This window comes from Bos javanicus, chromosome 3 (assembly GCF_032452875.1).
Source record: "Bos javanicus breed banteng chromosome 3, ARS-OSU_banteng_1.0, whole genome shotgun sequence".
Lineage (NCBI taxonomy): Eukaryota > Metazoa > Chordata > Mammalia > Artiodactyla > Bovidae > Bos > Bos javanicus.
The window spans coordinates 58,134,606-58,161,930 of record NC_083870.1 but is presented as its reverse complement, the minus strand read 5'-3'; the positions used below and the strand labels follow the sequence as shown (position 1 = coordinate 58,161,930).

The 27,325-nt window shown below is 38.0% G+C and overlaps 1 protein-coding gene across 3 annotated transcripts in view; it reads right to left on the bottom strand.

Moving 5' to 3' along the window:
• The window catches only part of COL24A1 (collagen type XXIV alpha 1 chain), a 398,952-nt gene that overhangs the window by 356,728 nt on the left and 14,899 nt on the right, over window positions 1-27,325 (bottom strand). For all 3 annotated transcript variants that reach the window (XM_061411389.1, XM_061411390.1, XM_061411391.1), the window contains exon 4: window positions 2,548-3,902. In XM_061411389.1, coding sequence (XP_061267373.1) covers window positions 2,548-3,902 — 1,355 coding nt within the window. The remainder of the gene's footprint in view (window positions 1-2,547; window positions 3,903-27,325) is intronic.

Here is a 27,325-nt window from a genome sequence, read left to right as displayed (position 1 = left end):
ATTTCTTTTTTTTTTTTTTCCTTCTATAACCACAAAGCAAACATTCCTTACAATTTGGCTCTTAACTCTATGCCAAGTCCTTTCCTTGCAAATTTCTTGACTCTATAATACTGATGGGGAAACTCCCATAATCTATACCCCCCTACTTTGACTTCTCTTTTCACTTCACCTTCTTCAAATCTTTCAACAGCTTACTGATTTGCCAACAGCACCTTAAATGTTTTAACTCGGTTTCTTCTCCTAAAATCAACTTCCTGTCTTAATTACTGGTTTTTATATTGGTATCACCAGTCTCTCAACCCACAGGCTTAAAACCTTAGAGCCACCTTGATCCTCTTTCTTTTCATTTGGTCCCTAAGTCCAGTTAATTTCCTAGTTCTACCAAACCTTCCTTCAAGATCTCCCTTGAATGCTACTTTTCCTTTGCATTTTCCCTGCTGTTATCCTAGATAATGTCCTAGTTTTGTAAGATCCAGATAACAGGAATTTCCTGTCTCTTCTGGGCACTGCCACAGACTGACTTCCCTAATCATATCTTTACTTAGAAACCTACAAAATTCCCCACTGAGAACATGATAAAGTCAGAACTATTATTTGAAAATTGAGACCTCTACAACCTGTATAAGGTCTGCCCTGGCCTTACATTTATCTATCATTATTCAGCTTCATATTGTGAAAGAGTTTGACCTTTAGAGGCAGAAAACCTACCTCTAGGGTCAAAATCCTGGGTCTATCATTTATTGACATGTGATTATGAGCAAGCAAACAAATTACTCTGGGCTTCAGTTTCTTCACCTGAAAAATGAGGGTAATAATACCAAACTTACCAAGTTTTTCTAAGATAACAAACATAAAGGGCATAGCAGAGTTCCTGCCACAGGTAAAAAATCTCAATAAATTATAGCTATTTTGCTGTTTTTCCTACATAAAAGATACAACAGTTTCTTTCACCTATCAAAATCATATCCATTATTTGAGGTCTAGGTTCTAAGTTTGCCTACAAGAACCTATCCTGAACAGCTCAGCCTTAAGTGATCTTTCAAAGAGTTCTCCTCAAAAATTTTTTTCTTACCTTTGAAAATGTATACTCCACATGTTTAGTTTGCATCTCTCAGGGTCATGTATCTTACTTGACCATGAGACAAGGTTACAGATGTACTTCTGTATCACTATTACCACAACATAAGCTCCTTCTGAGCAGTGATTCTGTTTTACACAATTTTTCTGCTTTGCCCATAGGAGAGACTAAGGAAGTATCCGTGGACTATTATTGCTTCACCTACCAACCATTGCCAAAATAACTGTTTCTGGATTTAGAGCAGAGATTAATACTCATCTCTGACATTTTTTGAAAAAACTAAACAGCTTCCTTTACTGTTTAATATGACCTGCCTAGTGGCTCAATTTTACTACTAGCTGAAAAGTTATTTCTCTATAATATATTCTTCTGATTTTATTAAATCCTTTAAACATTCACTCTAAGCATTGCTCAATACCTATCAAGTTACTTTGAGTAATAAAAGTAAACACAAGCTAAGCAAGTGGCATCATCTCTTGTTCTATGGTTTCTGGAACTAAACAAATGTCTCAAATTTTACTTCCATCAAATCAAGAAATATCTTAAGATATATTTTATTCTGCTTGAAATGAAAAAAAAAGATTTCTAAAGATATATAAGTTGATTTATTTAAAGGTATTCAAAATATGAATGGTAAAAACGTGTCTCTAATGTAATTTTAAATAGCTTTAAATGAGTCTTAAATGATTAAAAGATCATCCATCAGTAATTGCACCTACGTGACAAAAGAATTTCAGAGCTAAAATAATCAATCTATTATCTCATAGCTTTGTTAATGAATTATTAAGGAAGTGACTTGGCTTTTTTCCTACTGAATGGACTGATGGACTGCTGAGTGGCTATTTTTGCATGAGGTAGATGGAACTTCTATTAACTTATAAATGTAAATTGGCCATATCATGGAAGATATAATGAAATACGTTACTCTTTATAATCCTAAGTGAAATATTTTAATTTCTATAATATAAGGGTTTGCTTTTCCCCAATGACTCACTATAAAATTATTTCTATCTAAAAGGTAATATTATTTTAATTCATGATATTACTTTGCTGAAAATACACTTAATAATGTATTCAAAATATTTTTATTTAGTCTACTATAACTTTAATATTCTCTCTTAACATGACTATGCATTAAGTCTACAGGTTTTTAATAAAATAGAATGCTGATCTGTATTTAGCAACTCAATTCCTGATTGAATTTCAATTCAACAAGAAAAACATGGCTTACTCACCACTTTACCAGAACTAAGTAACCTTCTGAGCCAGCCAATAGTTTTTAAAAAGTACAACATTTGAGCCAGAGTAGCATTCTGGTTGGATATATTATGGCAACCATGAATGCATTCACAGTAAGCCAGGCTACATACCTAAGACAGATCTGTTCTATATTGTTCAGCCCAGAGAATTCTTTCTGAAATGGATGGTAAATTAGTGCATTAAGACATATTTTAAAAATAATAACTTACAGGAGGTCCAGTGTCCCCTTTTGGCCCTCTTAGATTCTCCATTTCGAGCACTGTATTAAGATCCTCATAATAATAATAATAATCATAAAGCTCAGTTTCATAGCTATTTTCGATGGGATAAGTAGCATCAGGATCAAATTCACCTTCCTTCCTTAGATCAAGGTGATTATCCACAGATGGCTCATCTGTCACTCTGTATAAGGTTGTGTTTAAAATCTGCTGCAGTTCTATAAGTTCATTAGTGTGCAGATTTGCTGTGATAGCCTTCTTGAGATTCTTAATTGTATCTTGTTTTATATGTGGAAGACTAGATGATATCTTCTTAAGTGGTGACAGACCAGTTATTTTATCATTATGTTGTGTGATATTGTCCGACACATTTAGAAGAGAAATAAATTTATCCTTGTTTTTTTTCCTTGGCTCATTGAGGCTACGATGGGACATTGGCAGGCTTAAATTTGCCTGAATAAGTTGCTCAGTGATCAATTCTTTGGTCTGAATCACATGGTTCACAAGATCCATAGCAGAGACATTCTGTGAATGAAGAGAAGTTAACTGAGATCTTGATATCTGGTGTTCTTGTTGTTTATTCACTGCCACAGAATCATTATTTGTGAAATCTAGAACACTTTTGTTTTCAGTAACTGTGTCCTGTGACAGTACTTTTTCACCCAATCTTTTGGGCAGGAGAGAGTTTTCTGGTATCTTAGTTGATACAATAGTTGTATGAGGAAGGCTTGTCTCAGGGCGACACTGCTGTTTCACATATCTGCAATAGCTTGCAGATGCTTCTGCAGAAGGAATAATATCCAACTGACATACTACTCCTTCAAAATGGACAGAATTATTATTCATACTTCCCAAGGTAAACACACTGTTAGAATCAAAGGTCTGAACTTCCGAAAGAGTCTCTCTGCTAAAATATTTCTTTCCACATTCAACAAACATTGAGACATCTTGATTGGTAACAGCAATGGCAAATGAGTGCCATCGCTCATCGTGAACGCTGTAGTTGAAAAAGACAGACTGCTTTCCTCCAAGGTATACCACTAATTTTTTAGGTAATAACTGTACTCCTAATTGCAGTCTATTTTTACTTCTAATGCTGAAGAGAAATGCATTGTTTACTCTATATGACTGCAACCCAATTAATATTGTAAATGGCTGTTCTAAGTTGACTGGTAAAATTTTCACAAGAGGTGATTCAATATAGGAATTGTTTGTTAAAATGACACCCGATTCTGTTACATGGACCCCCTGAGGTAGTGGTGTAGATGATGGTGGTACAGCGGTCACTGATGAAGAGTGTCTTACATCTTTGCCTCCAAGGCCTAGTTGATGAAGAATGTCTATGCCTGGAAATTAAAAAGAGAGAGAAAGAGAGAAAGAATCTTACTCTTAGGCATTCATGTGTTCATATAAATGTTTGAGTATAAGAAAATCTTCCTTGTAGGTATCAAAAGTAATCTCTAAAATAAACATGCTCTATCAATAACTGATGTCTAGGTAATGAGAGGTATGGAAAGGGAGAGTAAAATGTTATTCTTTATCATCTGAAACACACACCCCCCAATATCCCTATGCCCAAAATTTAATAAATGTTCTTTCATTCTCCAGTTAGGAAACTTATTTGTTACTCCAATGAATGTACATGTTCAAAGATTCCCAGATGGTCATTTACTTCTTTAATTTAGAATTTAAAATTTTATGCCTTCTTTGATCAAGAGAAACTGGAGACATATTTACAAAGAGAAACTTTAACTTTGGAAACCGTTTTATAAATTAAGTTCACACACCTATTTAAACTATAATTTTTCAGGATGTTTTCTCTTTAGCCTTCCAGTAATTTGCAAGTTACATAAGAGCGCTCCCTATGCCTAATTCCTTAAGTGTGTGCTACACATAAAGTACCCAGTACCCTGAAAACTTCTGGACAAGACAACTGAAATTCCTAAAATTGCTCGGCCCTGTATATTTTTCTCTCCCTTACATATTTCTCTCTCTTCTATTTTGTCTTGGTCCTCCACAGTAATTCTTAATCCAAATAATTTATAAGTTCAGTTCAGCTGAGTTGCTCAGTCATGTCCGACTCCTTGCAACCCCATGAATCGCAGCATGCCAGGCCTCTCTGTAATTTATAGACTTTCTTAATAATTTTTATTAAAATATAGGTTTTACATATATTTTATAATTATTATTTTTCTAGTTTTCATTGTAATATTATTGATAGTATATTGCCTATCTCCCTTACCCAATTATAAACTCTTGGAAGACGGATTCTATGTCTGCTTAGAATATCTATTATACCTATTATATTAGCTATTGTATCTCTTTTCAAACTTTTCTATAATTTCTGAATGAATGAATTTGCCCCATCCAAATCTGATCAGGTGCAACATGTACCCCTAGAGTCCAACAAAATTATATACCTATACCATTTGTAAAAAATAATAAATTTTCTCAAAGATACAGAACAGCTTAAATAGTCATGTGATCTTTGTTATCTTTGGGTGATAAATTTCCCAGTTGTATCACTGTACATTAAAGAACTATTTATTTATAACTATAAGTGAGGAAAAATAAAGATTTTTGAAGATTAGCCAGCAAGATTACACATCATCTTAGTTTTCCTTTCATAAAAGATTAGTAGATATTTGATAACTCATGTTTAGTACAAACTGCAAATATAGTAGCAGATGTCCACCAAAATATTCCTAACAGCAGTTATAAATTATATGCATCTCCAGGAATTTGGGGAAATACTTTAAAGAGGCCCCATAAAAACATGTAAAAAAAAATGCTGATGTCTTGTTTTAAAATAATTCATAAAAGATTTTAATTTTATTCCATAATATGACTATTTACTTTAATATAAGACATGAATTGCCAGCTAGATCATTCCCAATCTTCAACAAAAATTTACACTTCTGAAACATAACATAAGGGCTTATCTGTGACTTTGGGTATTCTCAATGCTAACTGCCTCTAAGGGTATTCTCAATTCAAGAAATAAACTATGGAAGAAACACTGCTAATATGAAAATCACAATGCTTGAAGTATATACAATAATAAAGTGTGTGAAAGTTATCATTCTATAATGCCAGATCAGCTACTTTTACACAAACGAAAAGTCAGAATTAAGTGGTATGATATTCTAGGGCTGCTACTTGCCCAGAGAAAACCAATCTTTGTATTTAACTCCTGCTATCTACTACCTCAAATTTCTGATTCTATTAGAATGAAATACTAGAGAAAGTATTATTTTAAAACTTCAGTATACATCTTTTCAATATTTATATTCATATACACATAATATAAATACTTCCTTCAATTCTAATATACATATACATGAATATTTCCTTCAATTCTGAGTTTTTATGACAAATAGCTAGGCTTTGTAAAAATCAAATGTTTTTAAGCATTTACTACTCAAAACAATTTAATTTTTGAACCATCCTTGCATTCCTAAAATAAAACCTACTTGATCATTGTATTTTATTCTTTTAAGACACACTGCATTAATTAAGACTGGTCTGTGGTTTTTCCATTATTATACTATCTTTATACGACTATAATGTTGGACTTTATTTTTTTATGGTCTAGAACAGTTTAAATTCCTTTAAATTTTTTTCTTAAAAGTTAAATAACACTCAGTTGTAAATCAAGGTTATCATGTTGGCCTTTTCATTGATAGCTCTTCATTCACCCTAATTTCTTTTATGTCAGTTAATTTATGCAAAATTTCAACTATCTCTTGAATCAATTTTTAAAATTTATATTTTTAGGAAATAACTTCCTTTTAGGCTCCAAATGTATTACTCAGAAAACATAATATTCCCTTGAAATTATTTTTGTTTCCCTATCTCAGATTCTCTCTTAAAATTTCCAATTTTGAATATTTTGGTCTATTTGTTCTTAAGGGTAACTATTGCTTATTTCAAAAGTAGAGCCTTGTATTTGTTTATCATTTCTATTATTTTCTGTCTGCTTTCTGTATCATTTTCTGCATCTACCTTTATTATTTTTTATTTTCTTTTGATTCGATTCTTTTTCTAGTTTCTAGAGATGAGCACTTATTCATAGTAGTTAAGCAGTACATTTTCTAAATACTGTTTTAGCTGTATCCCATAGATTGTTGATGTATTATTTTTATTTTGGATGATTTTTCATTTTTGCAGTTTTCTAGAAAGTATGCAATTTTTACTTGTATTTTTCCCATTGACCCAAATGATTTAAGAAGAAATGCAAAATTTTCCAGTTAGGTTTTATTTTCTGATTTCTTAGTAAAACCTAAGAGCACTGTGACTAGAAAATGGTGTCTAAGTTGCACTTTTTGTTTTTGAAATTTAGCCTAACAAATGGTTAATTTTCTGGTGGTTGATCAGTTACTTACAACGGTTTTCAGGGTACAGAATTTAAAACCAGTTGGCTGAACCTCATTGTTTATTTTATATCCTTTATACCCTCATTTTTATACAATTAATCTATCATGGAGTAAAAGATTAACAAAGTCTCATCACTATTTATCTTTTTGGCTTTTTATCTCATGTGGCCTTAACTTTATGAATATTAATGTTATGGTTGTTATGCAGAGGTAGTCATAATATTCATATATTTACGGAGTATTGTACCTTTTCAAACGATAAGGAGTATGTCTATGTCTATTTTGTTTATGATCTCTACCTTATCTGGTATGAAGCCCCTTTGCCCTCACATTTTGTTTGCTTTATCTGATAACCTTTGCATATACTTTTATTTTTACCTACTTTGAAGTACTGTCTTAAGTGGAAGGAGTTTGATTTGTTTGTGTCTGAAAATTTTTTCTTTGAATATAAAATTAAATCTATTTACATTCATTAACTTCACTTTCACTTTTCACTTTCCTGCATTGGAGAAGGAAATGGCAACCCACTCCAGCGTTCTTGCCTGGAGAATCCCAGGAACAGGGGAGCCTGGTGGGCTGCCGTCTGTGGGGTCGCACAGAGTTGGACACGACTGAAGCGACTTAGCAGCAGCAGCAGCAGCAGCACATTTGTTGATGTGATAGTTTGCTTAATCTGTCATATTTTGCTTTCCCATTTTAATTTTTAAAGTCACTATGTGTTCCCTTTGCTATTTCATATTCTTTTGAGATAAGAAAGGTTTCTCTCTTTATTCTAAAGTTTACTTTTAAAGTTAAAAGTGTATACAGTGTCCCTAGTCCACTTTAGACATAGCTATTAATTTTACTGAACAATGTTTTCTTTTCTTTTTTCTCCTTTTTGGCCCCTTTTCCTTTACCACCTAATATTAGTCAATAGGATTATCTTTCCTAGTATTTATCTTTTCATTAAGTACTATCCTTACAGTGTTTTCTATTTAATCTATCTGCTTCAGATAATATTTAATTCTCAGCTTCTGATGAACCAATCAGCAAACTCAATCTACTTCCTGGGTTTTTTTCCTCTTTTTCTTCCCCCCTTTTTGGTGGTTGTACCAGTTCTATATTGCCAGTTCATATGCTATTCATATTGTTTCATTCCCATATTTTCTTCTGTTAAATAGAACCAGTCTTTTGTAGTCATTTCTCTTTGCTGAAGTTTATGCTCTATTAGTTTCCTTAAGAAGGGTTCATGAGAACCTTTCCTGACTTTTTAAATGGTTGGTAATGTTGGACCTTAAGCCTCACTGAACGTAACATTCTTTGTTGGTATTTTCTTTCTTTGAATATCTTACAATCATGTTTCCACCGGCCTTAGGTGTTGATGTTAGGGTCAAAAAATCTGAAGCCAGCTAACATTTTTCTCCTTCTAAGTGATTCATTTTTTTTTTTAAACTAGCATACTCCAAAGATGTGTTATGTTCTTTATCTTCAAAGTACAGTGACTTTTTATTAGGATATGGCTTCATATTGATCATTCTGGATAACTTTGTCTGGCACATAGTATGCCCATTTGTTGTAGAGATTCTTTTCCCTGTTTTCTTTTTTCTTTTTTTTGTTAACTGCTAAGTTCTCGTGAAGCTTAAACTCTCTTGAGTGTTTGTTGTATTTTATAGTTTCGATTTTCTCCTTCAAAAATTCCTATTATAAACATGCTGAATCTCCATTGCTGTCCTCTATGTCATTTCTCTGTAAATGTTATCTTCAGTTCCATTTGTTTGATTTTCTCATATCTTGTCCTTCCTATAATGTCTAATCTCTTTGTGTTCCAATTTCATTTTGATTTGTAAAAGGGTTTTTTCCCTTACTACTTCCTTTGAGTTCTACAAGCTTACAGTTCATATCCTTTTAATATCTTAGTCTCTTCCTTTTCCTGAGCTCTTCTATTTCTGCTTTATGATCTTCCTCACATAGAAGGGATTGTTTTTCTGTGTGCATGTTCTCATTTTTGCTGTTTTCCCCTACATTTTAGCTTGTTGTGTTTTTCTATTTTAGTTTCTTATGGTTTCACCTCCAAGCAATTTTTAGAAGGATGCTGGGAGAAAATGGAGAGACATTCCTGCCAAATCTCAAAAGCAGAGGTTTTGTTTCAGCATTACTGGAGTTTCCTTCTCAAATGGCTCCTTGATACAGCCCCACTTTCTCTGAACCAAAGCTAGTCCAGGAGGACTACACCCAGCTCTGTGCACAACTCCTCTCTCCTTCCCTGTAATCATTCCCACTGGCATACACTTCAGAATGAATCCTTCACGTTAGGAAGTAGATTTTTTACATTTTTTTGAGATCTGTCCCCACTGAGCCATTAGCTATTACCTGTGCTCTTTCTTGTACTTCCCTCTGGGCAGCTTTGGTTCTCCCCAAATGGGGCTTCCTTGGCGACTCAGAAGGTAAAGAATCTGCCTGCAATGCAGGAGACCCAGGTTTGATGCCTGGGTTAGGAAGATTCCCTGGAGAGAAGAATGGCTACTCACCCCAGTATTCCTGCCTGGAGAACTCCATGGACAGAGGAGCGTGGCGGGCTACAGTCCATGGGGTTGCAAAGAGTTGGACATGAATGAGCAACTAACACTTTCACTTTTCAAAGGTTAAGTACTTCAGGGTGTGCTCCTCACTTTCTGGAAGTTGGCTTTTGCTGTTACTTTCTGAAATCTTTCTACTGACTTCCCTCCACAGAGCATCTGCTTTTCTCAGCAGAACTGGGGAGTTTAAAGATTACATCAGTACCCAGTTTTACTGGAAATGAAGTCTTTGGGTTCCTTTACTATTTCATTAACCTTATTTCATTTGTATGTTATCCAGAAACAGAAAAAAGAAAGTATCTTATAGCTTTAAGTTTATATTAAAGTCAATACTCATCTCATAGATGAAGAATATGAGGTCCAGAGAGATTAAGTAACTTGGTCAAAAACACACAGTTGATAAAAGGTAGAAATGAATTTGAGCACAATCAGACTGACTTCGAAGTCTACCATCTTCCGCGTCTGCCTTCCGCGGTGCCTTCTAGCCACCGGGTCCTCCACACCACCTCGTTGCCCTTGGAAAGCTGCACTAAGCATGGCAGGATTATTTCCCCAACAGAAAACTGAGTGGAGAACAGTCTCTAGGTAGCGACCAGAGTTGGTACCTGATGTGAACTCTAATTATTATTCTAGTTTTAACCATTCTCATCTCACCGTGAATGTTTAGCTAATGTTTTGAGTAGATGACTAAAGAGAGCATATAGAAATATCTCAGAGATATTGCAGGCTCTGTTACAAACTACCACAATAAAGTCAATATTGGAATAAAGTGAGTTACACAAATTGCTTAGTTTCCCAGTGTATAATAATTTATGGTTATACTATACTGTAGTCTATTTAGTATGCAACAGCATTATGTCTAAAAAATAATGTACATACTTTAATTAAATACTACTTTATTGCTAAAAGTGCTAACCACCATCTGAGCCTTCAGCAAGTTGGAATCTTTTTGCAACAGTACCAGAAACACTGATCACAGATCATAATAATAAATATAAAAATGAAAAAGTTTGAAATATGCAAGAATTACCCAGAAGTGACACAGAGGTATAAAGCGAACAAATGCTGCTGGAAAAACAGCACTGGACAGACATGATCAAAATAAGGCTGCCACAAATGTCCACCTTGTAAAATACACAATATCGAGAAATGTGATAAAGCCAAGTGTAATAAAATGAGGCATGCTTGCAGAGAATTGTTAAGGATAAAAAGTCACAGACAAGAGGGGTGGAGAGAACAGGAAGAAAAAGAAAAAGATTTCTATCACAGGACAGACTTTTTATACTAATTTAAGCCTTAATTTAATTTACATTAAATTAAGCCTTACATTAATATCTCGCCCTAGATACCACCAAATTGCAATTTTAAATTTAGATAATTGGTACTGGTGAATAGAGCAAGAAAAATCTCAGTTGTCTATAAGTTACTAATTTCATGAGTTAACTCTAACCAGGCAATCAATGGAGTTTGTGTCACTTAGGAAACTAGTTACCATTTAAAGAATACTTATTATCAATCAGGCACTTCATTAGATGGTGTAAATTTTTTAAAGACTAAAAATGGCAGCATTAATTAAATTGTTTCTATGTACCAAGAACCATGTTAAGAATTTTACTATATTAAGCCAGGTAATTCGTGTAACATAATGAAGTATGTGCTACTGTTAATCCATCTGAGAGCTATAAAAACAAGTCACAGAGAATTTAAATAATTTTCCCAAGGTCATCCAACTAGGAAGTTCAGAGGCAGAATTTGAATGCAGGCAGTCCTCTGGAGCCAATCTTTTAGCATGACAACTTTCAGGAATGCGTAGGTGGTGGCCCAGTGGCAGAACTGATTGTATCTCCACCGATTTGCTTAAATAGAAAATACATTATGGTGTTGCCAAGACAACGCTTTGCTCTTTTTACTGTAAACATCAAACATAATGACTTCATCTAAACCATGGTTTCAGTAACCACATATGCTGACTCACAAAATTCTCTTCTGAGGTTTGAATAACTAATTACCCATTCAATTTATCCACTAGAGACTAGCTATCCCACTAGCACTTCTAACTCAATGCATTTCCCCCCACATCTGTTCTTCTTACATTAGCGTCTTTCTCAGTGAAGATCCCCACTACCGTACCACATCAGCAGTCTGAGTAATGTTTTTATAGTGCAAATTATATCATGGTATTCTCCTGAGCAAAATTCTTCAATGGCTTCCCACCACACTAAAAATGCAATCCAAACTTTGACACGATGCATGAAACCTATGTCAACAGCTCACTTCCTGCCTATCTCATCTGTCCTTTCATTGCATCCCACCTCTGCTCCAGCATGCCAGTCTATTCTTATGGCTTAAAACCACTAAATTCATTTTTAACTTACGATATTTGCATTCATTTTTCTCTTTGCCTAGAATGCTCTAAACCCTTAATTCATTCTGATGTACACTCAAATACGACCTGTTCAGAGAGGCTTTCCCTAGCCACATTACATAAACTATAAAATAGTCATCCTCCTTGCCCCAGTCACTAACTCTACTGTCTCATTGAGCTTTATTATTTCTTTGTAATACTGCAAATTTAGGAGAAAATACATATGTATATAAACTTGCCTATTACTTGGCTCTCTGGTTGAAATGTAAATACGTAAGAGAAGAACTTCATATTGTTTTATCATAATATTCCAACATTTAGGACACTGACTAAAACAAAGTAGGTCCACAGTATTGCTTGAATGAATTAATCAACCCAATCATCTGTCCCAGAAACCTGGTAATTATCTTTTACTTCTCTTCCCACCCATTTTGTATTCAGTTACCATGTCCAACACAACCCTTAGCTGAGTTCTCTTTACTTAGCCAGATTTTAATATTAGCCTCCTAACAGATTTCTAGGTCTTCCCTCATAGCTCAGTTGGTAAAGAATCCAACTGCAATGCAGCAGACCCCAGTTCAATTTCTGGGTTGGAATGATCCCCTGGAAAAGGAATAGGCTACCTACTCCAGTATTCCTAGACTTCTCTTGTGGCTCAGCTGGTCTTGTATGATATTCCTTGTCCCATCCCTCATCCACACTGCTACCACAGAAAGCTTGGTAAAGTACAGAACAAAACAAAGATTAGTTCATGACACTCCTTCCTATAATACATCAGCAGTCCTTGTAGCTTTTAGTACAAAACTCATTAATCTTAGTTCAGCCCTCAGGCCCTTAATGATGTAACCTCCTGCCTACATTTCTAATCTCACATCTCATACCTTCCTAGCAAGCTTTATCATTTGGCAATATTCTATGCATATTACTACATATTATTGCTGGGGAGGTTGGTACTACCATGATTCTACTAGGAATGGATAACTGGACACACCACATATGGGACTTTCCTAGATTCTTCTACCTGAGTATCTTTTCTAGATTGCTTTAATCTGTATCCTTTTGCTGACATCTACTATACCTGAGAGTATAACAGATTTCCTGAGTTCTGTGAATCCTTCTAGAGCATTGCTGAGCCTGAAAGCTGTCTTTGGGATCCTCAAATTTGTAGTTGGTGTCAAAGGAAGTGTGGTCTTTGCAACTGCCCCCTAATTTGTACTAATTTGTGCATTTTTTTCTCAATGATTTATCTTCTCATTCTATATTTTCTACCCTTGACATTTAACTTTCCTTTAATTTTTTGCTATATCAAAGCTTACAAAAACTCATTCTTTCAGAGTCTTGAAGAGAATGTCCCTTCATGCCAAATTTACTCATCTGACAAGACAGTTCAGGTGATACCTCCTCTTTAGGCATTAGTGCAATTTTTGGTTTGTTGTTTTGTTACAAACTAATGACAATAGAAGATATTAAGAAGAGGTGGCAAGAATACACAGAAAACTGTACAAAAAAGATCTTCATGACCAAGATAATCATGATGGTATGATCACTCACCTTGAGCCAGACATCCTGGAATGTGAAGTCAAGTGGGCCTTAGAAAGCATCACTACGTACAAAGCTAGTGGAGGTGATGGAATTCCAGTCGAGCTATTTCAAATCCTGAAAGATGATGCTATGAAAGTGCTGCACTCAATATGCCAGCAAATTTGGAAAACTCAGAGTGGCCGCAGGACTGGAAAAGGTCAGTTTTCATTCCAATCCCAAAGAAAGGCAATGCCAAAGAATGCTCAAACTACTGTACAATTACACTCATCTCACACGCTAGTAAAGTAATGCTCAAAATTCTCCAAGCCAGGCTTCAGCAATACATGAACCGTGAACTTCCAGATGTTCAAGCTGGTTTTAGAAAAGGCAGAGGAACCAGAGATCAAATTGCCAACATCCGCTGGATCATCGAAAAAGCAAGAGAGTTCCAGAAAAACATCTATTTCTGCTTTATTGACTATGCCAAAGCCTTTGACTGTGTGGACCACATTAAACTGTGGAAAATTCTGAAAAAGATGGGAATACCAGACCACCTGACCTGCCTCTTAAGAAACCGATATGCAGGTCAATAAGCAATAGTTAGAACTGGACATGAACAAAAGACTGGTTCCAAATAGGAAAAGGAGTATGTCAAGGCTGTATATTGTCACCCTGCTTATTTAACTTATATGCAGAGTACATCATGAGAAATGCTGGGCTGGAAGAAGCACAGGCTTTAGTCAAGATTGCCGGGAGAAATATCAATAACCTCAGATATGCAGATGACACCACCCTTATGGCAAGAGGAGAGTGACAGAGTGAAAGTTAAGGAGAAGAGGAAAGAGGAGAATGAAAAAGTTGGCTTAAAGCTCAACATTCAGAAAATGAAGATCATGGCATCTGGTCCCATCACTTCATGGGAAATAGATGGGGAAACAGTGGAAACAGTGTCAGACTTTATTTTGGGGGACTCCAAAATCACTGCAGATGGTGATTGCACCCATGAAATTAAAAGACGCTTACTCCTTGGAACAAAAGTTATGACCAACCAGATAGCATATTCAAAAGCAGACACATTACTTTGCCAACAAAGGTTCATCTAGTCAAGGCTATGGTTTTTCCAGTGGTCATGTATGGATGCGAGAGTTGGACTGTGAAGAAGGCTGAGTGCCAAAGAATTTATGCTTTTGAACTGTGGTGTTGGAGAAGACTCTTGAGAGTCCCTTGGACTGCAAGGAGATCCAACCAGTCCATTCTAAACGAGATCAGCCCTGGGATTTCTTTGGAAGGAATGATGCTAAAGCTGAAGCTCCAGTACTTTGGCCACCTCATGCGAAGAGTTGACTCATTGGAAAAGACTCTGATGCTGGGAGGGATTGGGGGCAGGAGGAGAAGGGGACGACAGAGGATGAGATGGCTGGATGGCATCACCGACTCAATGGACGTGAGTCTGAGTGAACTCCGGGAGTTGGTAATGGACAGGGAGGCCTGGCGTGCTGCAATTCATGGGGTCGCAAAGAGTTTTACACAACTGAGCGACTGAACTGAACTGAATGACAAATAGGGGGCTTCATAAGCAGTGCTAGTGGCAAAGAACCCACTTGCCAACACAGGAGACACAAGAGATGTGGTTTGATCTCTAGGTCAGGAAGATCCTCTGTAGTAGGAAATGGCAACCAACTGCAGTGTTCTTGCCTGGAAAACTCCATGGACAGAGGAGCCTGGAGGATTATAGTCCATGGGGTCACAAAGAGTGAGAAACAACTCATATGTGTATGTATGAGCATAGATTTGCATAATGACAAATACATCCTTTCTCATGGTGGAGAATTCTGACAAAATATAGTCCAATGGAGAAGGAATGGCAAACCACTTTAGTATTCTTGCCTTGAGAACCCCATGAACAGTATGAAAAGGCAAAAAGATAGGACACTGAAAGATGAACTCCCCAGGTAGGTAGGGGCCCAATATGCTACTGGGGATCAGTGGAGAAATAACTCCAGAAAGAATGAAGAGATGGAGCCACACCAAAAACAACACCCAGTTGTGGATGTTACTGGTGATGGAAGTAAAGTCAGATGCTGTAAAGAGCAATATTGCATAGGAACCTGGAATGTCAGGTCCATGAATCAAGGCAAATTGGAAGTGGTCCAACAGGAGACGACAAGAGTGAACATCTACATTTCAGGAATCAGTGAACTAAAATGGACTGGAATGGGTGAATTTAACTCAGATAACTATTATATCTACCACTGTGAGCAAGAATCAAGAATCCCTTAGAAAAAATGGAGTAGCCATCATAGTCAACAAAAGAGTCTGAAATGCAATCAGTTCAGTACAGTTGCTCAGTCGTGTCCAACTCCTTGTGACCCCATGAACCACAGCACGCCAGGCCTCCCTGTCCATCACCAACTCCCTGAGCCAACCAAACCCATGTCCATAATTGGGTGATGCCATCCAACCATCTCATCCTCTGTCGTCCCCTTCTTCTCCTGCCTTCAATCTTTCCCGGCATCAGGGTCTTTTCAAATGAGTCAGCTCTTTGCATCAGGTGGCTAAAGTATTGGAGTTTCAGCTCCAGCATCAGTCCTTCCAATGAATACACAGGACTGATTTCCTTTAGGATGGACTGATTGGATCTCCTTGCAGGCCAAGAACTCTCAAAAGTCTTCTCCAACACCACAGTTCAAAAGCATCAATTCTTCTGTGCTCAGCTTTCTTTATAGTCTAACTCTGACATCCATATATGACCACTGGAAAAACCATAGTCTTGATTAGATGGACCTTTGTTGACAAAGTAATGTCTCTGCTTTTTAATACACTGTCTATGTTGGTCAGGAAAAGGCAATGGCACCCCACTCCAGTACTCTTGCCTGGAAAATCCCATGGACAGAAGACCTGGTAGGCTGCAGTCCATGGGGTCATGAAGAGTCAGACACGACTGAGCAACTTCACTTTCACTTTTCACTTTCATGCATTGGAGAAGGAAATGGAAACTCACCCCAGTGTTCTTGCTTGGAGAATCCCAGGGACAGCAGAGCCTGGTGGGCTTCTGTCTATGGGGTCGCACAGAGTCGGACATGACTGAAGCGACTTAGGAGCAGTAGCAGCAGTAGGTTGGTCTAACTTTACTTCCAAGGAGTAAGAGTCTTTTAATTTCATGGCTTCAATCACCATCTGCAGTGATTTTGGAGCCCAAAAAATAAAGTCTGACACTATTTTCACATCTATTTCCCATGAAGTGATGGGACTAGATGCCATGATCTTCGTTTTCTAAATGTTTAACTTTAAGCCAAATTTTTCACTCTCCTTTTTCATTTTCATCAAAGGCTCTTTAGTTCTTCTTCACTTTCTGCCATAAGTGTGGTATCATCAGCGTATCTGAGGTTATTGATATTTCTCCCAGCAATCTTGACTCCAGCCTGTGCTTCTTCCAGCCCAGCATTTCTCATGATGTACTCTGCATATAAGTTAAATAAGCAGGGTGACAATATACAGCCTTGATATACTCCTTTTCCTATTTGGAACCAGTCTGTTGTTCTATGTTCATTTATTGCCAAATTCAGACTGAAATTGAAGAAAGAGGAGAAAACCACTAGACCATTCAGGTATGACCTAAATCAAATCCCTTATGACTATACAGTGGAAGTGAAAAATATATTTAAGGGACTTGATCTGATAGAGTGCCTGATGAACTATGGACAGAGGTTCGTGACACTGTATAGGAGACAGGAATCAAGACCATCCCTAAGAAAAAGAAATGCAAAAAGCAAAATTGCTATCTGAGGAGCCCTTACAAATAGCTGTGAAAAGAAGGGAAGTGAAAAGCAAAGAAGAAAAGGAAAGATATACCCATTTGAATGCAGAGTTCCACAGAATAGCAAGGAGAAATAAGAAAGAAAAATAAGCGATCAGTGCAAAGAAATAGAGGAAAACAATAGAATGGGAAAGATTAGAGATCTTTTCAAGAAAATTAGAGATACCAAGGGAACATTCATGCAAAGATGGGCACAATGCTGCTGCTGCTGCTGCTGCTAAGTCGCTTCAGTCGTGTCCAACTCTGTGCAACCCCATAGACGGCAGCCCACCAGGTCCTGCCGTCCCTGGGATTCTCCAGGCAAGAACACTGGAGTGGGTTGCCATTACCTCCTCCGATGCATGAAAGTGAAAAGTGAAAGTGAAGTCACTCAGTCGTGTCCGACTCTTAGCGACCCCATGGACTGCAGCCTACCAGGCTCCTCCATCCATGGGATTTTCCAGGCAAGAGTACTGGAGTGGGGTGCCATTGCCTTCTCCTGATGGGCGCAATAAAGGACAGAAATGGTATGGGCCTAACAGAAGCAGGAGATATTAAGAAGAGGTGGCAAGAATACACAGAAGAACTATACAAAAAAGATCTTCATGACCCAGAAACCATGATGGTGTGATCACCAACCCAGAGCCAGTCATCCTGGAATGTGAAGTCAAGTGGGCCTTAGGAAGCATCATTACAAACAAAGTTAGTGGAGGTGATGGAATTCCTGTTGAGCTATTTCAAATCCTGAAAGATGATGCTGTGAATGTGATGCACGCAATATGCCAGCAAATTTGGAAAACATAACAGTGGCCACTGGACTAGAAAAGGTCAGTTTTCATTACAATTCCAGAGAAAGGCAACGCCTAAGAATGCTGAAACTATCGCACAGTTGCACTCATCTCAGCGCTAGTAAAGTAATGCTTAAAATTCTCCATGCCAGGCTTTAGCAATAAATGAACCGTGAACTTCCAGATGTCAAAGCTGGATTTAGAAAAGGCAGAGGAACCAGAGATAAAATTGCCAACATCTACTGGATCATCAAAAAAGCAAGAGAGTTCCAGAAAAACATTTACTTCTGCTTTACTGACTATGCCAAAGCCTTTGACTGTTTGGATCACACCAAACTGTGGAAAATTATGAAAAAGATGAGAATACCAGACCACCTGACCTGCCTCCTGAGAAATCTGTATGCAGGTCAAGAAGCAACAGGTAGAACGAGATGTGGAACAATGAGCTGGTTCCAAATTGGGAAGGGAGTATATCAAGGCTGTATATTGTCACCCTGCTTATTTATACGCAGAGTACATCATGCAAAATACTGGGCTAGATGAAGCACAAGCTGCAATCAAGATTGCCAGGAGAAATATAAAAAACCTCAGATATGCAGATGACCCCACCTTTATGGCAGAAAGCGAAGAAGAACTAAAGAGCCTCTTGAAGAAGGTCAAAGAGGAGAGTGAAAAATTGGCTTAAAACTCAACATTCAGAAAACGAAGATCATGGCATCTAGTCCCATCACTTCATGGCAACAGATGGGGAAGCAATGGAAACAGGACAGGCTTTATTTGGGGGGCTCCAAAATCACTGCAGATCGTGACTTCAGCCATGAAATTGAAAGATGCTTGCTCCTTGAAAGAAACGTTATGACCAACCTAGACAGCATATTAAAAAGCAGAGACATTACTTTGCCCACAAAGGTCTGTCTAGTCAAAGCTATCACTTTTCCAGGAGTCATGTATGGATGTGAGAGTTGGACTATAAAAAAGCTGAGCACTGAAGAATTGATGCTTTTGAACTGTGGTGTTGGAGAAGACTCTTGAGAGTCCCTTGGACTGCAAGGAGATCAAACCAGTCCATCCTAAAGGAAATCAGTCCTGAATATTTATTGGAAGGACTGATGCTGACTCTGAAACTCCAATACTTTGCCCTCCTGATGTGAAGAACTGACTCATGAAAAAGACCCTGATGCTGAGAAAGATTGAAGGTGGGAGGAGAAGGGAACGACAGAGGATGAGATGGTTAGATGGCATCACCAACTTGATGGACATGAGTTTGAGTAAGCTCAGGGAGTTGGTGATGGACATGGAAGCCTGGTGTGCTGCAGTCCATGGGGTCGCACAGAGTTGGACACAACTGAGCAACTGAACTGAATTGAATAAAAATCAGTCTTCTAAGTATGCAAGGCTAATGCCAGATATAAACACAGACATTTCAACCTTACTTGCCTTTCATTTGAAACCTGTATAATAAGCAGTATTGATATTATCACTAGTTAGGAGAAAAGAATTATGGGCAGAGGGAAGATGAGGGAGAGATGAAGAGAGAGATAGACAGGAAGTGGTGGGAGGGAGAAAAAAAGGAGAAATGGCATCCCTGTAGATGCTAAAACTATGACTCATACCCAAGCACGTAACTCACCCCAGTGGCTATATAATTGGCACTATGGTGTATAAAATAATGTCTAAACCAACAGACAAGGAGAGTCAATGTCTATACTTGTTTCCTCAAATCCTGTGCTGTGCTAAGTCACTTCGGTCGCCTCTAACTTTTTGTGACCTTATGGATCATAGCCCATCAGGCTCCTCTGTCCATAGGATTCTCCATGCAAGAAAACTGGAGTGGGTTGCCATGCCCTCCTCCAGGGGATCTTCCCAACCCAGGGATTGAAGCCACAGCTTACATCTCAAGTATACAAGAGCCAAAGATCCATTTTACCTGTCAACATTCAACAATATTCTATCATGAACTGGAGGAACAAGGAGAGTATCATGTTTATCTTCCAAAATGTAAAAATTCTTACACCTCTTAGAAGTTGGTAATTCAAAAGATTTAAATGAAAGTTATCAACTTTCAGGTAATAAGTTATGAGTAATTTCATTTAACGGAGTGTAATAAATTACAGTATTTGCTCATTATTAAATAACTTAATTAATATAAAATAGCACTTGTGTTAGTTGCTCAGTTGTGTCTGACTCTTCATGACCCCATGGACTACAGTCCATCAGGCTCCTCTGTCCATGGAATTTTCTAGGCAAGAATGTTGGAGCAGATTTGCCATTTCCTTTTCCAGGGGACCTTTCTAACCCAGTGATCCAACCCCTGCCTCCCACATAACAGGCAGATTCTTTACTGACTGGGTCACCAGGAAAGCACTTAATTTTGACAAGTTCTCACTGTTTAAAATTTTCATATATCTTGGTCAATTAAGTCCCCAAAGCTATATTTTTTTAGTCTGTAGGAATGAAAAAATAAAATGATGGTCTAAAATAAAATCAGAGTTGTAAATCAGAAAGATCATACAGGCCTTAATATACTTTTCCTTGGCAAATTACCCAAATTGACTAGATTAACTAGATAAGTGCCCACTACCCACTTTCTACTGTTCTGTATAATTTCAGCCAAATCATCTTGCCAGAATTAAGACTCAAAGATAGTGCAACTACAAATTGACACTTTCCATGGGCACTTGCCATCTACCTCTACAAGGATTTAACCATGTTCTGCTATAGTTGCTGATCTTCAACACCCTCTGAAAGGAATTCAGGATGGAGAGCAAAAATGAGCCATTTTGTGCTCTGAGAGAAACTGGCAGAACAGGTCATCAGATAGCTAGATATTTTCAGAAGCTGATTTTATGAGCCACATTCTTGTATCTCCTCATGTCTAAAAGAGCAGTAAAGTCTTTCATGGTAACAACTGTTTGTGATTAGCAGAAGCCTTCTGCAAAAAAAATATATGCTTGACTGCATGTATTTCCCCTTCATTAAAATTATGTATATATCATGTATGGATGTGAGAGTTAGACTATAAAGAAAGCTGAGTGACAAAGAATTGATGCTTTTGAACTGTGGTGTTGGAGACGACTCTTGAGAGTCCCTTGGACTGCAAAGAGATCCAACCAGTCCATCCAATAGGAGATCAGTCCTGGGTGTTCATTGGAAGGTCTGATGTTGAAGCTGAAACTCCAAGAGTTTGGCCACCTCATGCGAAGAGCTGACTCATTTGAAAAGACCCTGATGCTGGGAAAGATTGAGGGCAGGAGGAGAAGGGGGCAACAGAGGATGAAATGGTTGGATGGCATCACTGACTCAATGGACATGAGTTTGGGTAGGCTCCAGGAGTTGGTGTTGGACAGGGAGGCCTGGCATGCTGCAGCTCATGGGGTTGCAAAGAGTGGGACATGACTGAGCGACTGAACTGAACTGACATTCCTCCCGTCTCTTTTGCAGCAGTTCCTCAGAGCTGTCTAAATGCTGTCTCTCCCAGACTACAGTCCTCATTTTGCCCCATATAAAACTTAACTTTCACAATAGGCTTCCTGGATTCCAGCTCACTGAGTTAAGGAGCTAAAGTAGTTGTTTAAAACCAACTATTTTAATATTTTCATACTATTGGTATATGGAAAAAGGAAGTTGTTCAGAGTATTTTTTTCCTACTGAATTTATCATATACTCATATGAGTCGGACATGACTGAAGCGACTTAGCAGCAGCAGCAGCATGCACTAAGCACTTTACATGTGTTATCTCATTTTATCCACACAATGACCTTCTTCTTACATAGTAAGCATTATTACCATCTTCATTTTGAAGTCCTGAAATCGAGGCTCAAAGTATGTAAGAAGCTTGCTCCAGGTCATATAAGTGATAGGCACTAGAACCTGGGCACAAACCCAGGCTGCTGATTCCAGAATGCCTGCACCACAATCACTGGGTATGTTCGAAAGGAAATGGACTTTAAAAAGTATTCTTAATACAAATACACCTATTTTGGGTAAAGAAATAAAAGCAACTTATTTATAAAATCAGGCTTCCCTGGTGGACTAGTGGTACAGAGTCTGCCTTCAATGCGGGAGACCTGGGTTCAATCCCTGGGTCAGGAAGATCCCCTGGAGAAGGAAATGGCAGCCCAGCACACTCCAGTATTCTTGCCTGGAGAATTCCATGGACAGAGGAGCCTGGTGGGTTACAGTCCTTGGGGTTGCAAAGAGTCAGACGTGATTTCATGACTAAACAGCAACAACAGCAATTTATAAAATGAGCAATGAAGCTTTAACCTATGTGAAACATTTTTGGTGAAGTGTGGGGGTTTTCACAGAAAATGCTTGGAGTTACTGCAACCTGAATGAGCTGCTTCCTACACACACATTTTGGGTTAATACTTCCACAGAAAATATCTTTTGGAGACAAATATTTTACACAGATTTCTACACATGTGGTTTGCACACCAAGCAATCAGGAACTGGAGAATGCCGTGTATACTGACAATTAGTTTACATGTCATATGGTGTAAGGTAGTATGTAGAGGTGTTACAACTATGCTTATCTCCCTGGCCACCAACCCACCAACAGCATAAGCGAAGTAGACTGTATTATGTAAGAAAAGGGACCATTATCTGCCAGATTCTCAGGAGACTCAACCTTAAATAATCTTCTTTTGAAGTATAATAGAATCACTTTTTCATTTGGTTATACCAAAACTGTGGTTATAAAGCAAATGATTTATGTTGATTAATATAATACCTTAATGGGCTTAGCTGTGCTAAAATTTAAATGGATAACAAAATATGGAAAATAACAGATGCTTATCTCTGCTCAGTCTTAAAATTTCACTAAATGAGAATAAGAAAATGTGGTTTAAAACCATATAGGCAAAGTGAAAGGGTAGAAGAGACAACAGCAGATAAGAGACATCAACAAATTTTTGAAAAATGAAAAACAGAGGAAGGAATTAGCAGAGCTGAGAAAACTGAACACTAAGGGCTTGCAGAAGCAAGAAATAATAATAGGCAGGCCAGTTCACAAGGCAAAGTCCTGACAAAGCTCAAGAACCAAATGCACCAAATCACTGAATTCAGGAGAGAAGCATAAGGCATCATATATGGGAGAGGGAGGGCTTGAGAGTCTGTATAAGAAGCTTTGAGAGTAAAATTGAAGATTAAAGCTTACTTATGTACTGGAGAAACACTGAATAAATCCTAGCGGAAGATGGAAGAGAAGTGCCATAATGGGAACAAGTGAATTCAGTAAAAATCTACATACTAAATGGTGAGACCACACCTTTTTCCCCTCATAAGAACCTCTTTATATCTTTTATCTCCAATAACAGTGGCAACCAGGATTATATTCTACAAGTAAGAAATTGGAGGATTCTTCTGTGAACAAACTGGATAGATAGCCTTAGACATTTGCAGTCCAACAACAAGATGGCCAGCAAAGCTCCTAATTTTTCATGCTCTAGATAAAATACGCCAGTTAAAAAGCCCACCCATGAAAATGAGTTTCCAAGCATATTTTTATTGCCTTGCTTTTAAATTAAAACACAAGTACTAGAGACTTAAGAACTTTTCCAACATAAAAGACAGATTAAAGAAAACCAAAACTTGTGGGAAACAAAGATAATACAGGGAGCAGAACAAAACTTCAAAAAAATTATTTTTATCTTTGGAGAGCTGAGTAGATATTGCATCAAAGAAATAAGAGCAAATTTAAGGCACAATCAGAGTGAGAAATCTCTTAAAAATTTAAATACAGCATTAGTAAAAAAAAATTTAAATATTTGAGAATAGTGACTAATGAAAATCTGATATAAAATGGAAAGAAAACAAAAATGGAAAATCAGAGCTAAATAAATAAAAATAAGGCATTCAATCCAGGAGATCAATATCTGACCAACAGAACTTGCAGAAAGAAGAAATAAATATGTCAGAGAGACAAAACTAAGATAGGAAAATTCCCAGAAAATGAAAGATGTTTCTATTACATTGAAAAGGCCTAATGACTACCCATCAGAATATATTGAAAAAAGACCTGTACCAAAACACATTATTGCAAAATTGCAAAATATTGGGGATAAACATGATCCTAAGGTTTAAAGTGGAAAATTAAAAGGTAACGCATAAAGAATCAAGAATTAGTAAAACATCAGATTTCTTAACTGCAAGCCAGAAGACAATAGATGCAAAAAATAGTTTAAAATTCTGACCGACAACTATTTATGGCCTAAAATTCTATACCTACCCAAACTCCCCTCAAGAAAATGAGTGAAATACAAAAAAAAAAAAAATCTCAGAAATGCAATGTTACAAGGAGTATACCATCTAAGTACACATTCTCAGGATGCTACCAGATGATATGCTCCACTCAAATTAGGTAATGGACAGTGAAAAAGGAAAATGAGTTCCAAAACACTGGATCTAACACAGATGAGAGACATCAATTCTACAAACAATTAGACAGCTCTCAATCCATTCCAACAGAATCTTAGTTTCCAGAAGAAATAACTCCAAGGGTGGGGAAAAAAAATTAAATGATTAGAGTATTTGGTGCATTTAAAAAAAAAATTTCAAAGAAGTTTTAAAATTCTTTTGGGATATCTGAGAATTAGTGACAGTGCCATAGAACACAGAGCAAACAAAAAAAAAAGAGGAAAGGAGAAAATCGAGAGGATAGAAGAAGAGGGGGCATCAGTTCAGTTCAGTCTCTCAGTCATGTCCAACTCTTTGCAACCCCATGGACTGCAGCACGCCAGGTTTCCCTGTCCATCACTAACTCCCAGAGTTTACTCAAACTCATGCCATTGAGTCAGTGATGCCATCCAACCATCTCATCCCCTGTCATCCCCTTCTCTTCCTGCCTTCAATCTTTTCCAGCATCAGGGTCTTTTCAAATGAGTCACCTCTTCAGGTGGCCAAAGTATTGGGAGTTTCAGAGTCAGCATCAGTCCTTCCAATGAATATTCGGGACTGATTTCCTTTATGATGGACTGGTTTGATCTCCTTGCAGTCCAAGGGACTCTCAAGAGTCTTCTCTAACACCACAGTTCAAAAGCATCAATTCTTCAGTGCTCAGCTTTCTTTATAGTCCAACTCTCACATCCATACATGACTATTGGAAAAACTATAGCTTTGACTAGACAGAGCTTTGTTGGCAAAGTAATGTCTCTATTTTTTAATATGCTGTCTAGGTTGGTCATAACTTTTCTTCCAAGGAGCAAGCATCTTTTAATTTCATGGCTTCAGTCACCATCTGCAGTGATTTTGGAGCCCCCCAAAATAAAGTCAGCCACTGTTTCCCCATCTATTTGCCATGAAGTGATGGGACTAGATGCCATGATCTTCGTTTTCTGAATGTTGAGCTTTAAGCCAACTTTTCCACTCTCCTCTTTCACTTGCATCAAGAGGCTCTTTAGTTCTTCTTTGCTTTTTGCCATAAGTTTGGTATCATCTGCATATCTGAGGTTATTGATATTTCTCCCAGCAATGTTGATTCTACCCTGTGCTTCATCCAGTCCAGCATTTCTCATGATGTACTCTACATATAAGTTAAATAAGCAGGGTGACAATATACAGCCTTGACATACTCCCGGGACAACTTACCTTGTGCCAATGTTCTCAAAATGCATGTTGTAGGTGAGGGGCCTGGTACCAGTCTCTGAGTTTTGAGACATTCCCTTTCTCTAATTAGCAGCCTGCTAGTAGCTATATAGCGGAACGTGGCCCTGGAATGACTTTGAGGAGATACCCCATGTCCAAGGTCAGAGAAGCCCCAGCAAGACAGTAGGTGCTGGAGCGGCATCTGCATGGCACTGGAACAGCTCTGAGGAGATAACCCACATCCAAGGGCAAAGGAGAAGCCCCAGCAAGGTGGCAGGAGGGGTGAAATTGCATTTAGAGTCAAACCCCATACCCGCCAGAGACACTCTGAGGGCTCAAACAAACTTTGTGCACACCAAGACCCAGAGACCCCACAGAGACTGAGACAGAACTATGTTTGAGTGTCTCCTACAGAGGCACGGTGTGGACTGCTACAGGGGCAGGGGCTCTGGGTGCAGTAGACGTGGGTATGGCATAAGCCCTCTTGGAAGAAGGTCGCCATTAACCCCACCATGGGGCCACCAGAACTTACATAGGACTGGGGAAACAGATTCTTGGAGGGCACAAACAAAACCTTGTGTGCACCAGGTCCTAGGAGAAAGGAGCAATGACCCCAGAAGAGACTGACTCAGACTTGCCTGTGAGTGTCCGGGAGGCTCCAGCAGAGGCGTGGGTCAGTGGTGGCCTACTGCAGGGTTGGGGGCACTGAGTGCAGCAGTGCCTACATGGGATCTTTTGAAGGAGGTTGCCATTATCTTCCTTACCTCAACATAGTATGGCCTCAGGTCAGATAACAGGGAGGGAACACAGTCCTGACCATCAATAGGAAATTGGATTAAAGAGTTACTGAGCAGGGCCCCACCCATAAGAACAAGACCCAGTTTCCCCCTCAGTCAGTCTCTCCCATCAGGAAGCTTCCATAAGCCTATTATCCCTCTCCATCAGAGGGGAGACAGAATGAAAACCACAATCACAGAAAACTAACCAATCTGATCACATGGGCCACAGCCTTGTCTAACTCAATGGGGGGGGGGGGGGGCATGGGATAGTGTAAAAATGTTAAATACTCATCATCAAAAAAGGAAGTCAATATAATATGCTGCTAAGTCGCTTCAGTCGTGTCCGACTCTGTGCGACCACATAGATGGCAGCCCACCAGGCTCCCGTCCCTGGGATTCTCCAGGCAAGAACACTGGAGTGGGTTCCCATATCCTTCTCCAATGCATGAAAGTGAAAAGTGAAAGTGAAGTCGCTCAGTCGTGTCCGACTCTTAGCAACCCCATGGACTGCACCCCACCAGGCTCCTCCGTCCATGAGATTTTCCAGGCAAGAGTACTGGAGTGGGGTGCCATTGCCTTCTCCCAATATAATATACAAGCATATTATTAAGAACAATGGATAGTAAAGCCAAAAGAAAGTGCTAAGAGAGTTTGAGTAAAGGATTGCAGGATTAGATAAGGTCAGGGAATATTATTTTCTGTTACATGTTTTGCAACTCAACTTGATTTTTAAACTGTATACTTGTACTAATACTTTGATACTTTAAGCTTTGGAAACTATTTTAAGCACGGATAAAGATATCTGTTTCTGAAAACTCTAATTTGGGATCATTTCTCTCAAGCAGACATATTCAGCAGTATTAAGGTTACAAATTATATTTGTAATCATTAGCAAATCACAATTTCTCTGAAAATATTTGTCTAGCCTCCTGATTAGACATTGTAACATGCTATTTCAACAACAATCATCTTAGGAAAACAGTACTTCTAAGTTTCTGATAACA